The 14,008-nt window shown below is 42.2% G+C and overlaps 1 protein-coding gene and 1 long non-coding RNA gene across 2 annotated transcripts; both read left to right on the top strand.

Moving 5' to 3' along the window:
* The first annotated feature begins 332 nt into the window (after positions 1–332).
* Positions 333–6,047, top strand: LOC124143809. Its single transcript, XR_007218141.1, has 3 exons — positions 333–386; positions 5,143–5,271; positions 5,625–6,047. It is a non-coding gene; the product is annotated as an uncharacterized LOC124143809 (long non-coding RNA).
* A 603-nt stretch (positions 6,048–6,650) lies between these two features.
* LOC124143827 lies at positions 6,651–11,588 on the top strand. Its single transcript, XM_048381190.1, has 7 exons — positions 6,651–6,920; positions 8,379–8,629; positions 9,251–9,362; positions 9,564–9,956; positions 10,469–10,735; positions 11,402–11,515; positions 11,584–11,588. The coding sequence occupies exons 1-7, from the start codon at positions 6,800–6,802 to the stop codon at positions 11,586–11,588; spliced, it is 1,263 nt and encodes a 420-aa protein (XP_048237147.1). The 5' UTR covers positions 6,651–6,799.
* Positions 11,589–14,008: the final 2,420 nt, after the last annotated feature.

The raw sequence follows: 14,008 nt of genomic DNA, 5'->3' as shown, positions 1-14,008 counted from the left end.
CTCTAAAGTAACAAAACATTCTTGCACATTTTAGTCCATTGATTCTAATGTAGTGAGTAAATGAGTGATTTATGAGAGTGACATTGACATTGACATCATCATCTTAACAAGAAAAGTCAAATGTTAGTGGAGAAATTGTCACAAACACTATGCAGAATAACGCTTTAAAATGAGTGAGTGATATTAGCAATATTTCAGCCATAATGTGACTTGAACAAGTTATACAATATTTCTATAAACTGTCGACGAAGGACGGTATAATAACAACGTTTTAAAGAAACTATATGTTGATACAATGACTTGTTTCAATTAATAGGTATCTCACAAAGGACGTGACTGATGTTCATCTCAAGACATACCTTCAGCTTAATCCGAGGGGATTCCCGGTAAGAATATAGGTCCCGAGCAATCTGTGCTTGTCTCTCGTGAGGATTCCCGGTAAGATTATAGGTCCACAGCAACCTATGCTTGTTTCCCGTGGAGATTCCTTCGAATATCGGTCCCCAGGCAACCTTTGCTTGTCTCCCGTGGGGATTCCCGGTAAGAATATACTTCCCCAGCAACGTATGCTTATCTCCTGTGGGGATGCCAGTGAGAATATAGATCCCCAGCAACCTATGTTTGTCTCCCATGGGGATTCTCGGTAAGAATATAGGTCCCCAGAATCCTTTGCTTGTCTCCCGTGGGGATTCCCAGTAAGAATACAGGTCTCAGTAAAGCTATGCGTGTCTCCTGCGGGTGAGGTGAGGTGAGGTGAAATGGGGTTTAACGTCGCGTCCAAGATTATTGCACTTATATAGCGACGTGCGTGTACGTGTGTGTGTTTGTGTTGCTGCTTGTACTAGTCCGGACTGATGCCGATTTATAGTGCTAGCTCACTGAGATACCATGCCGCAGTTCAACATGAATACTCCACTCAGACACAGTATAATGGCTCCGAGCCGACCAGTCCTTGTTTTAGCCCCTTAATGGAGAGCGCAATACTGGGTAACAACAAGTACTATCTTTTATCGTCTTTTGGTATGACGCGGTCGGGGATCGAACCCCGGACCTTCCGCTCTCGTCTCCTTTGGGAATTCCCAGTATGGTCCCCAGCAACCTATGGGTGTCTCCTGTGGGGATTCCTGGTATGACTATAGGTCCCCAGCAACCTATGGGTGTCTCCTGTGGGGATTCCCGGTATGACTATAGGTCCCCAGCAACCTATGGGTGTCTCCTGTGGGGATTTCCGGTATGACTATAGGTCCCCAGCAACCTATGCTTGTCTCCTGTGGGAATTCCCGGTATGACTATAGGTCTCCATCAACCTATGGGTGTCTCCTGTGGGGATTCCCGGTATGACTATAGGTCCCAAGCAACCTATGGATGTCTCCTGTGGGGATTCCCGGTATGACTATAGGTCCCCAGCAACCTATGGATGTCTCCTGTGGGGATTCTCGGTATGACTATAGGTCCCCAGCAACCTATGCGTGTCTCCTGTGGGAATTCCCGGTATGACTATAGGTCCCCATCAACCTATGCATGTCTCCTGTGGGGATTCCCGGTATGACTATAGGTCCCCAGCAACCTATGGGTGTATCCTGTGGGAATTTACGGTATGACTATAGGTCCCCAGCAACCTATGCGTGTTTCTGTGGGAATTCCCGGTATGACTATAGGTCCCCAGCAACCTATGCGTGTCTCCTGTGGGAATTCCCGGTATGACTATAGGTCCCCAGCAACCTATGCGTGTCTCCTGTGGGGATTCCTGGTATGACTATAGGTCCCCAGCAACCTATGGGTGTATCCTGTGGGAATTTACGGTATGACTATAGGTCCCCAGCAACCTATGCGTCTCTCCTGTGGGGATTCCCGGTATAACTAAAGGTCCCAAGCAACCTATGCGTGTTTCCTGTGGGGATTCCCGGTATGACTATAGGTCCCCAGCAACCTATGCGTCTCTCCTGTGGGGATTCCCGGTATAACTAAAGGTCCCAAGCAACCTATGCGTGTTTCCTGTGGGGATTCCCGGTATGACTATAGGTCCCAAGCAACCTATGTGTGTCTCCTGTGTGGATTCTCGGTATAACTATAGGTCCCCAGCAACCTATGCGTGTCTCCTGTGGGAATTCCCAGTATGACTATAGGTCCCAAGAAACCTATGCGTGTCTCCTGTTGGAATTCCCGTTTAAACTATAGGTCCCCAGCAACCTATACGTGTCTCCTTTGTCTCCCGTGGGGATTCCCAGTATAACTATAGGTCCCCAGCAACCTATGCGTCTCTCCTGTGGGGATTCCCGGTATAACTAAAGGTCCCAAGCAACCTATGTGTGTCTCCTGTGTGGATTCCCGTTTAAACTATAGGTCCCCAGCAACCTATACGTGTCTCCTTTGTCTCCCGTGGGGATTCCCAGTATAACTATAGGTCCCCAGCAACCTATGCGTGTCTCCTGTGGTGATTCCTACGAATATCGGTCACCAGGCAACCTATGCTTGTCTCCCGAGGGGAATGACAGTGAGGACATAGGTCCCAAGCAATCTATGCTTGTCTCGTGGGGATCCCCAGTACGAATAAGTCCGCAGCAACCTATGCGTGTCTCCCGTGAGGATTCCCAGAAAGAATGTAGATCCCCAGCAAGCTATGTTTGTCTCGTGGGGATCCCCAGTACGAATAAGTCCGCAAGAAACCTATGCATGTCTCCCGTGGGGATTCCCAGTAAGAATATAGGTCCCCAGCAACCTATGCGTGTATCCTGTGGGAATTTACGGTATGACTATAGGTCCCCAGCAACCTATGCGTCTCTCCTGTGGGGATTCCCGGTATAACTAAAGGTCCCAAGCAACCTATGCGTGTTTCCTGTGGGGATTCCCGGTATGACTATAGGTCCCCAGCAACCTATGCGTCTCTCCTGTGGGGATTCCCGGTATAACTAAAGGTCCCAAGCAACCTATGCGTGTTTCCTGTGGGGATTCCCGGTATGACTATAGGTCCCAAGCAACCTATGTGTGTCTCCTGTGTGGATTCTCGGTATAACTATAGGTCCCCAGCAACCTATGCGTGTCTCCTGTGGGAATTCCCAGTATGACTATAGGTCCCAAGAAACCTATGCGTGTCTCCTGTTGGAATTCCCGTTTAAACTATAGGTCCCCAGCAACCTATACGTGTCTCCTTTGTCTCCCGTGGGGATTCCCAGTATAACTATAGGTCCCCAGCAACCTATGCGTCTCTCCTGTGGGGATTCCCGGTATAACTAAAGGTCCCAAGCAACCTATGCGTGTTTCCTGTGGGGATTCTCGGTATAACTATAGGTCCCCAGCAACCTATGCGTGTCTCCTGTGGGAATTCCCAGTATGACTATAGGTCCCAAGAAACCTATGCGTGTCTCCTGTTGGGATTCCCGTTTAAACTATAGGTCCCCAGCAACCTATACGTGTCTCCTTTGTCTCCCGTGGGGATTCCCAGTATAACTATAGGTCCCCAGCAACCTATGCGTGTCTCCTGTGGTGATTCCTACGAATATCGGTCACCAGGCAACCTATGCTTGTCTCCCGAGGGGAATGACAGTGAGGACATAGGTCCCAAGCAATCTATGCTTGTCTCGTGGGGATCCCCAGTACGAATAAGTCCGCAGCAACCTATGCGTGTCTCCCGTGAGGATTCCCAGAAAGAATGTAGATCCCCAGCAAGCTATGTTTGTCTCGTGGGGATCCCCAGTACGAATAAGTCCGCAAGAAACCTATGCATGTCTCCCGTGGGGATTCCCAGTAAGAATATAGGTCCCCAGCAACCTATGCGTGTCTCTTACGTGGGGATTCATGGTAAGAATACCGGTCCCCAGCAACCTATACGTGTCTCTTATGTGGGGATTCATGGTAAGAATACCGGTCCCCAGCAACCTATACGTGTCTCTTACGTGGGGATTCATGGTAAGAATACCGGTCCCCAGCAACCTATACGTGTCTCTTACGTGGGGATTCATGGTAAGAATACCGGTCCCCAGCAACCTATACGTGTCTCTTATGTGGGGATTCATGGTAAGAATACCGGTCCCCAGCAACCTATACGTGTCTCTTATGTGGGGATTCATGGTAAGAATACCGGTCCCCAGCAACCTATACGTGTCTCTTATGTGGGGATTCATGGTAAGAATACAGGTCCCCAGCAACCTATACGTGTCTCTTATGTGGGGATTCCCGGTAAGAATAAAGGATCCCCCGCAACCTATGCGCGTCTCCTGTGTGGATTCCCTGTAAGAATACGGGTCCCCAGCAACCTCTGCTTGTCTCTTACGTAGGGATTCATGGTAAGAATATAGGTCCCCAGCAACCTATGCGTGTCTGTTACGTAGGGATTCATGGTAAGAATATAGGTCCTCAGCAACCTATACGTGTCTCTGACGTAGTGATTCATGGTAAGAATATAGGTTCCCAGCAACCTATTCGTGTCTCTTACGTAGGGATTCATGGTAAGAATATAGATCCCCAGCAACCTATACGTGTCTCTTGTGTGGGGATTCATGGTAAGAATACAGGTCATCAGCATCCAATGCTTGTCTTTTATGTGGGGATGCATGGTAAGAATATGGGTCCCCACCACCTATGCATGTATCTAGTGGGGATCCCAAATAAGAATATAGGTCCCCATCTTCCTATACTTGTCTCCCATGTGTATGCTCGGCAAGAATGTAGGTCCCTAGAAACCTATGCATGTTTCCCGTGGGGAATCGCGGTAAGAATATAGGTCCCCAGCAACCTATTCTGGTCGTAAGAGGAGACGAAATGGATCGTGTTGTCAGGCTCGGCGATTTTTGTTGATTGTTTTTCATCTATCCCAACTGCGTGTATCGATGCTGGTGCTGTTAATCACTGGAGTGTCTGGTCCAGACCTGATTTCTCATAGACAGCTGTCATATATCAGGAACATTGATATGTGCGGCGTTAAAACAAAATTAAAATCAATAACTATGTGTTCTGATTAAAGGAGCAACAGTTTTGAAAACTTTACTTTGAAGAACATTATATATAATATACCTTCACTTATTCTTATGAAATGGTTTTATGACGTTCTTATTCCAAACTCATATGCTATTTTCACTTATATTTCGAAACTTATGCACAGTGAATGCTGCGCTATACAAATGCATGTATTATTAATGTTTACAGACATGAATAGGTTTTCTACGAAAGGCGACAGGTTTTGTTACCTGGTCGACCAACTGAAATGCCCAAGCAGCGAAGAAAATCGTGTGGAACATTTCGCTGAGTTGTCCACACTTATTCCCTTCGTGAAAGGTATGTGTAAGTCTATATAAGCTTAATTTGGGCGGTAGTTGGACCGTGTAGTAGATTATGCTCCAAGTATCATCTAACTCCACCAGATGTGGAATTAAGTTTGATTGGTAAGTGAATTTCGTGTTTGAAATTACAGATTAGACAAAATTCGCAACTTCACAAAAATATTCATATCAAAGAAACCACTGAATTTTATAAGTAAGTAATAATTCTGGCTTGCTTTTGCACTGTAAATATTCCATTAACCACATCAGAGTAACTGGAGTAGATATGCATTATATGCACAATTAGCATACATATATAACTGCTTAACTGCTTTTCCACCAAGAGGTTCAAATGTTCCATATTTTCAGTTGCAAGAAAATACTTGTCTAAAGATACGGATATTCCAAGTTCAGGCGTCTTCTGGTCACGTGTTTTAAAGCGCTTAGCTAAGCACAATGAGTGGAATGCAATGCACAGATTGTTGCTAGGTCCGAAGGATGGACCGAAGTCACCAATTGACCGCATAGCCGAAAGCTCTCCAACATTGGATATATCGATCTCTGGTTTACTGAGATCATTGTCAGATACTGAACTATACCAGTGGGGTATTAGGCTGGCCATTTGTCTTTTGAAGAGAGGTGCGGCTTTAGAGAGTATTGTTACTGATTTCTTGGAACCCGTACCGGTTGTGGCGGTCAATATGGCTATCAAGACAGGTAGGTATTAAATAACCGAACCACATTCTTAAAAATGTCCCCTATTATATTTTGGTGTTCAGTACAAAACACGACAAACCTCTGGCTGAAGTTTTTTCGTAAGCCAGGTGCTGATGATCGAGGATCACAACGTCATTGTTGATATTATAATACACGCAAGTTCGAGTTGCTCAGTGACCATTTGATCATATCTTAAATATATGCTGAAACGGTTAATTATTTCCCAATATGACCTTTAATTTTCTTATAAAATTTGCATTTAACTCGTACATAGAATTCATTCACAATAACAGAGCTGTTTCCGTTTTATTTGAACTGTAACATACAACTACAATGCTGTATTAGGATTATATATCTAGAAAACGTAAAATACGACTTAGTGGAGAGAAATTGATATTCTCATTCTCAATCTTATATGAAAGGATTTTTTATTACATGTACATATTACATAACTAAGTTGAAATTAGAAGAAGGAGATGTTCGTGTTATCTGAAGAAGAAGAGTAATTTGAAATAATGTACCCTTACATCATTACGAAAATAGTTAGTAACAATGTATCTATTAACTGAAATATACTCCTCAATAACGTATCATCAAAGTTATTTAGTAACAGTGTATCTCATGCGTGCCGATACAATCATACCACAACATTGACATGTTTAACTCAAACAGGTAACAATGAGCTATTTAAGTATGTGACTGGAACAAGCAACACAGTGCGACTGCAGATCGACAACAAAGACAGAAATGGGGACTCACCACTACTCATTCTATTGAAGTCTGGGAAGACTAACACACCAAGTGGAGAAGCTTTGTATAACCTATTGATGAAATATGGGGCGTCTGTAAACATTCGAGATGCGAGTGGAAAACAACCGATCGATTATGTGGAGCCTGGGACACGAATTTATGATGACCTGAGGAATGGAGCCAATAGTTATAAAAGAGGTAATGATATTATTTTTATATCATTTCATTAGTAAGAGAAATCATCTCAGTATGCGGTTAAGCACTTTGTTTAGCATATATTATGTCTTGTTTGTTATGATAATTGAGTGAGTGAGTGAATATGGTTTTACGCCGCTTTTAGCAATAAACCAGCAATATCATGGCGGGGGACACCAGAAATGGGCTTCACACATTGTACCCATGTCGGGAATCGAACCCGGGTCTTCGGCGTGACGAGCGAACGCTTTAACCACTAGGCTACCCGACCGCCCCTATGATAACTGAAACACGTTGTTACCTTTAAGTGTAATATTAAGTAAGGTCTGTTCCTGAAAGGGCCCGGAGAGCGGAAGATCCGGGGTTCGATCCCCGACCGCGTCATACCAAAAGACGTTAAAAGATGGTACTTGTTGTTACCCTTTTCTGGCGCTCGGCATTAAGGGGCTAAAACAAGGACTGGTCGGCTCGGAGTCAGTATACTGTGTCTGAGTGGGGTATTCATGTTAAACTGCGGCATGGTATCTCAGTGAGCTAGCACTATAAATCGGCATCAGTCCGGACTAGTACAAGCAGCCACACAAACACACACACGTACTTCCACGTCGCTATATAAGTGCAATAATCTTGGACGCGACGTTAAACCCCATTTCACCTCACCTCACCTGAAAGGGCATGTGTAATTATTCAGTGTTACGGGTAGATAAGGCTCGAAGAAATCAAGACCACTGTAGCATAAAGCACTTTGTTTGTTTCTTGTTTATATCAATCTAGCAGTTCACGTATTTGCATGGTTACAAAATCACACATGGAAGTTACAACATCAGGGACCGTGAAGCAGAGGTCCAATGTGTTGTGTGTTTCTGAACACCTCCTTGGCCTAATGGAAAGAGCATCTACCCAGAGAGCGGAAGTCGGTGGTTTGATCCCCTGGCCGCGTCATACTTAAAGACGTTCAAATATGGTACTTGTTGTTACCCTATCTGACGCTCGGCATTAAGGGGATACAACAAGGGATGGTCGGCTCGGGGTCAGTATGCTGTTTCTGGAAGGTTGACCATGTTAATACTGAGGCATTGTATCTCAGGGGCTAGCACAGTATAGAACTGGTATGGGTCCGAACTAGTACAAACAGACACACACAGACAAACACACACATACACACACGCACATATGCAATTCCATGCACGTGGTTATATAAGTGCAGTAATCTTGAACGAGACGTTAAACTTCATTTCACCTCACAAACTTACAAACATGTGTTTCAACATTAGCATCCACTGATAATATACGAGCACATCTGACAGGTGTTCTGTTTCTTAAATGTTTTAAATGATCCGAAACCTTCTGTACCTCCAACCGTTTATATAATATTTGTAATACTACAACTATATACTAAAACAACACACAGAATGTACCTATATGACTGTAGCCCTTTTGAAATGTATTTGCACTTTTCAGAACAAATGCTAAGAACTAGAATGGATTACATGACGAAGAAAGCTGACACGGACGAACAGCAGCGACATTATGAATCCAGTCTCAAGTGGTTCGAAAATGCTATAGCTTTAGCGGAGGATATCACTGATGTAAGCCAAGAGGTTGATATTCTACACCGTCGATGTGCTGGAATCAACTTCCTCCTTGGAAAATATGACGATGCCATTAGATCGGCAGAAGCTTCTATTGCCCTGAATGCTTCTCAGTACAAGGTATACGGCCAAACTCTTCAACGCAGTTAATGAATAAATAACTTGATAAATCTTTATGAAAGTCATTAAATTGGACTTCAGAAATGCATTTATTTGTGGATGTGTTATTTTTTGGTCTCGGACGAATAATCTACGTATGTATATTTCCATAATTGACGCATCAGGTACCAACATGATGTAAACGCCATTATATAGCTGGTATATTGCTGAGTGCGGCGTTAAACAATAAACAAACAAACCAACATGATGTCAATTCCCTACAACTGACTAACTTTTGCGTGTGTTTCTCACGGGTTCCGCCGGTGGGGAAGGATATGCCTACCTTCTCGCGAACACCTTGTATCATCACTATTGGATAGTATTCATAAACACGTGCTTATGACATAGTGGGAATCATACAATGGACTCTGCCTTTAGAAGAGATTTCATTTGCGTGATCGGGTACAAACTATTCTAATGTCATACCTATGTAAGTGTAACTCATGTGTCCTTTTATTTAGGTACTTCAATAAAGAATGTTTATTGGCACAACCAACAATGATTTACTATTACTTTTTTTTCAAGCTCACCGCCAGTTGCGTATGGTAGCTTATCACCTTAATCAGTATAAAACTTTTACAGGGCTACATTGAAAAAGGACTTGCACAGAATAAGTTGCACATGTCAGATGCAACAAAAACATTCAGCCATGCAGTCCTCATGATAACAACATGCATGAAACAATCATTTGGAGGTAAGGCATTTATCGCTCATGATTAAAACGACATAATGAGAACAAAGCTACACTCTTAACAATTTGTAAATGAGGTCGAATAGCTTCAGGTCAATGAACATGTTTACCGTACTTGTGCGTGCGTGGTCTGTATGCGTGCGTGTGTGGTCTGTATGCGTGCGTGCGTGCGTGCGTGTATTAATCGAATGTTACATGTTTCAGAAACACGTGAAGACCTAACGCGTAAAATGAAGTTTGTAGACGATTTGCGATGCTACATGTCAAGAGTCATCGAGGAACTTGTCCGTTCATCTTCTTGGAACATTGTTAAGATAATTGTCATGGGCGAAGGATATGTTCAAGTCAAGAGCCGTCCTCATAAAAACGTAAAGGAGTTTATACAAACAATTTCAACGAATGTTCACTTTACCGAATTCAGTGCAGTTTCTATTGACCTGGCGCCGATTGTCATGGCCCCAAGATCAGATCCAAAATCAGCCTGGTTGGATGAGCTGGCTTTGTTGTTAATAGTGAAAGGTGCTTCGTTGGAATCAATGGCACCATCATCCAATGACACCACTTTGCATGCGGCTGTTAGGCTTTGTGTTAAATCAGGTGAGATGTAATTATAGGACATTTTAAGGATTAGTAGTCAGAAACATAATATTATGGTATCTTTAAACAACATGTGGGTCAGCATATTTTTCTGTTTAACATTTCTTTGATTTTCTCATATATGATACGATTTAAAAAGCGACACTGTGTCAGCTCGGTGGGTCGATAAACTTTAACGTTCTATCTCATAGTTATACAGACTGACTTTTGATATGTTTTACCATTTGAGAAAAGACATATACATTCAAATATTGTGTTATACATATTTAATGTGACAAACGCTTCGTCTATATTATGTGATTTTAAAAATAAGTTTTCCATCAAAATAACATATTTCAGTAAATTAATTGCTCTCTCTCTCTGTCTCTTTCTCTCAAAGTTTTGAAATTTAAAAAAAATAGAATCATAAGATGATTATACTCTCTGAGAAGATAACACCTTTTCAGTTACACAAGAAAGAAATGCACAATGGGAAAAGGTGTTTATTAAACCTAAATACTGTTGTATTGTAGGTAGTTCATGGGTTCTAAAGTATCTCCTGGAGAATCATGAGGACATGACGGAAATACGTGGCATCCAAGACAGATCCGGTCGAACCCTATACCACACGATCTGCGAGACATGTGGCGCAAAAGACGCCGAAACTGGGCTTGAGCTCACAAATCTACTTTTGCACTACAAATTTGATCATGCTTTGGAAGACAAACGAAACCGGACGCCTACTGACATCAGAACAACTCCTAAACCTATTTACGATCTGCTCAAACAGAAATTGACAGGTGCTTACATACAACATGTTTAGGTCTTTCTGAATGGTGACGGGTGCACCGTTGGAGCAGCATGCGCCCATCTTTTCGCGAACACGTGGTATCATCAATCTTTGATCTTTATGAAGTGATTCATAAACACATACTTATGATATAGTCGGAATCGTACCATGGACTCTGCTTAATGTCTTATAATGATGTAAAGGTGAGTGAGTCAGTTGGGTTGAACGCCGCTTTTAACAATATTCCAGTTATATAGCGGCGTGTCAGCTTAATGTGGAAGGAAAGCAGGTCTCAGACGTTGACCACTTTGGTGAAACCCACGAGCACGGGTAGATACATAATCGGGGCGAACCGGGATTCGAACCAACAATCATAGGTTTCTGGCGTGCCCAAGGGACGCAACTCCGCACAGCGAATCGCGGCGCCTTAGACGACTGGGCCACCCGTGCCCCCTGATGATGTAAAGTTTCTCTGCCTTTCATTTAGGTCTGTATAACGGTTGCACGGAACTGCTACCCGAAAGAGATCTTCCACTCGTTTATAGCACTGAAGTAGGAGGCGCAGGTTAGAAATGACACAAGGTTCAGGAATGCTGGTTTGAAACAACGATCTTCTCACCAGCTTCCGTTTTCAAAAACTCCCTTTAAAAGCATAAACTTTATTTTAAAATTCCAGATCCCAAATGTATGGAGGAATGTGCTCGCCGACAGCTCCAAATGTTTAATTACCAAGCAGCTATTTGGACATTCACCCAAACTATTGATCTCGTTGAGGCTAAATCATCAGCTGGTGGAGTCCGCTTGGCTACTCTTAAGGCTAAATCATCAGCTGGTGCAGTCCACTTGGCTACTCTTAAGGCTAAATCATCAGCTGGTGCAGTCCACTTAGCTACTCTCTACAGCGAAAGAGCACATTGTCGGCTGCAGTGTGGAGAAGGAAAACAGGCTCTGAAGGACTGCATGCAAAGTTTGGAATTACACAGACTGCCACAGGTAATAATCTAAATGTTACAGAAGTGAAGTCCACAGAATTAACATCAGGACGAAAGGTCTCAGCAAACATTTTATAATGACAACATATTACTCTTTGGTGGAATTAAGATTTATACACCACGACCTAGCGCGCGAAACTGAGAAATCAAGCATTTTTCAACAAAATGAACAGCTATGTGTCATAGTTGTGTCAAATGTCAAGATAACCTTAAAGGTAATTCACATATTTCCTGTATGCAGTTTCAAAAAGAGCATTGGTAATATAGTATGGAGACTTCATATTTGTAACACCAACATGCATATAATTCGAAAGCGTGAAGGTCAGCTTGAGTATTTGGCATATTTATACTGTTTTTGGCATGATTAGTAACAAACCATATTATGTCATTAATCTAGAAGAACATCTAACCTTCATATAAATGTACCTGGAGGATATATATTTACTCTTTTGTAGTTGAACAGGATTCAGGATCAAAGTTAAACTGTCCCCTAGTTTGGTACTCGTAGAATACAAAAAGGGTCATGATACCTTTATCTTTAAGAATTTTGGAGCATGCAGGAAAATGTAGTGAAGGGGCTACTTCCGTTTTTGGGTACAGACGCCTTTCTTATTTAGTGCATTTGTCATCTGTAACATTTAAGAAACGCGAATACCAGAAATAGCTTCGATGTTGAAAAAGGCAAAATGATTTGAAATGGAATAAGCCAATTTTATTAACAAACGTGTTCTTCCATTGTTGGTGAAGTATGTGCATTGTTACTAAATGCAATGGGAAGTCGAGCCCCGGGTCTTCGGCGTGGCGAGCGAACGCTTTAAACACTTATATATTAATTTCAACATTCGATTGTAATATGGCATTCATACGAATTATGCGATTATTTTTCATAAGGTATCAAACACCTTGTTTACTTACAGACGCACGATCAAGTAATAACAGCACTCGGGAAACTGATGGTAAACGAATACTCTCTGAATACAATGGTGGATACATTCACGGAATTGGAATGCATGGGACATGAGACACAGCAAGGCATACTTTCGGTCATTTTGAGAACATCATTGTCAGTTGCAAGTGAGAAAGTGTTAATTTTCGTAAAGGGGCCACCGGCCCATTGTACAGTGCATGTGACAGTATCTTTAAACGATGCGCCATACAATCACATGGGCATTGACGAAACATCCACACCTTTTTTAGAGCTAAAACCGCATATCGGCCAAGCAATTGATACCATATTTACTGTTTGATAACATTAATTGTTAAGACATTGTGCTATTGGTATTTTAAAAATAGTGTACCTAGCAAGAAGGTTGTTACTTATGTCATTAGGAAACAGTCATTCCATACAAAAGTGATATTCTGACTCAGTTATTGGAACAATACAAAATGGACATAATCTGTCATTACGGACTTAACCCATCTTTCTTCCTTCTTCAATTAATAGTTTAAGATTAGAACAACGGAATTTACACAATGCAATACGATAGGGTGGCAATGTAACCATCATCAAATAATTCTCAAATGTCTCTTCGGACTACGAACTACCACTACGCAAGTGGTAAGTTGAAATATTCTATTCCTTCCGGGAGTTCGAAGTCAACACCTTTCAGCTATTTTGTTATTGTCAGTGCAACATGGACACTTGGGTGTAGCTAAGTTTGTTTCCCTGTGTGTTCTATCGACAGATACCAAATCTATGATAAGACTGGACTGTGTGAAAGAAGAAGTGTGGGCTATGACAGCTTACTCTTTACTTCTAAAATCAGACTGGGATACCGCATATCGGGCGTATCAATTCTTCCTTGACAACCGAAGTTTTTTGGGATGTGGTAAACAGCTCAACGTAGTCTTGCAACCTTTGTGTAACAAAGAATGGTTGTCCAAATACCCTTGGATAGAGACCCTAATGCTGTTTTTCTTAAGAAATGGAAGTGATTGTGAAACACTCAGCATGGCGGCTGGCGACACGTATTTGCATGCTGCTGTTGCTATTGCTTTCCTAACAAGTAAGGATTTACTCTGATATAATCACTAATGACACTGATTTGAATATAAGTATTTGATTTGTATAACTTGCACTACAATATACATTATAAATATTTGATTTTATATGGATATTAGTACAAAGAAATCAACAAAAGGAAAGATTTACTTGTTAAACGATTGATTAATCCATTAAATAGAAGATGTATATGGATGCCTATTATATAAGTCATACTTTATCATTTCTTATGTATCATGGAGGGCCTCTCCTTGTTCATGTAGGAAACATGAGTGTATGTACATGCAAA

Source organism: Haliotis rufescens, unplaced genomic scaffold (genome assembly GCF_023055435.1).
Source record: "Haliotis rufescens isolate VD_foot unplaced genomic scaffold, xgHalRufe1.0.p SCAF_1, whole genome shotgun sequence".
Taxonomy (NCBI): Eukaryota; Metazoa; Mollusca; class Gastropoda; order Lepetellida; family Haliotidae; genus Haliotis; species Haliotis rufescens.
Note: the sequence above shows the minus strand (reverse complement) of the source record. Positions and strands in the feature narration are given on the sequence as shown.